General features: G+C 53.1%; 1 protein-coding gene across 1 annotated transcript; it reads right to left on the reverse strand.

The window, feature by feature from the left end:
* Positions 1 to 184: 184 nt before the first annotated feature.
* LOC121940401 (protein transport protein Sec23A-like) lies at positions 185 to 576 on the reverse strand (the record flags this gene model as incomplete). The annotated part of the gene is made up of 2 exons (XM_042483181.1): positions 430 to 576; positions 185 to 343 (listed from the first exon to the last, which is right to left on the reverse strand). Coding segments are annotated over exons 1-2 (276 nt in total), but the record flags the coding sequence as incomplete, so codon positions are not given.
* Positions 577 to 695: the final 119 nt, after the last annotated feature.

Consider the following 695-nt stretch of genomic DNA (forward strand, 5'->3'; position numbering starts at 1 on the left):
AGAAGCAAAATAATCACCAAAAAAAATTGAAAGAAAGAAATCACCACAACTTTTTCAAAATCACCAAATATTTTTAAGGAAAAAAATACAGCCAAAAATTTCAAAAGACAAAAAAAGCCAAAATTTTCCAAAGCAAACATGTTCCGGTCCTCGGACCACAGAGACGCCGCCCTTCTTCACTCACCTTGGTGGCTTTCTTGGTGAACTTGGCATTGTCCTTCTCCAGGTCGTGCCAGGACCTGATGGGGGTCTTCAGCTCGTCCCCCACCACCATGCCAGGGCCCTGTGTTGCTGGGCCGCCGATAAAGGTCATGATCCGAGCGCCCGTGTTGGGGAAGGTGCACTGTGGGTAAAAAGCACAGATCCTGTGTGACGCGATGCCAACGTGTGAACGCTGCTGAGTTACACCCCCCCAAACCCCCACCTCACCTCCAGCAGGCCCACGGCGATGGACATGGCCACGCCAAGCGAGCGCAGTGGCCTCTTCCCCTGAGTGACGGGCCACGGGTCGCGCTGCAGCTCCCCCAGCAGGTCAGTCAGGTTCATGTCAATCTTCTGCACTGGCTGCAGGAACCTGCGGGAGGGAAAGGGTTAACTCTGAGGGTCCGAAGAGTTAACTCTGAGGGTCTGAAGGGTCTGAAGGGTTAACTCTGAGGGTCTGAAGGGTTAACTCGGAGGGTCTGAAGGGTCTGAAG

This window comes from Plectropomus leopardus, unplaced genomic scaffold, assembly GCF_008729295.1.
Source record: "Plectropomus leopardus isolate mb unplaced genomic scaffold, YSFRI_Pleo_2.0 unplaced_scaffold85992, whole genome shotgun sequence".
Classification (NCBI taxonomy): domain Eukaryota; kingdom Metazoa; phylum Chordata; class Actinopteri; order Perciformes; family Serranidae; genus Plectropomus; species Plectropomus leopardus.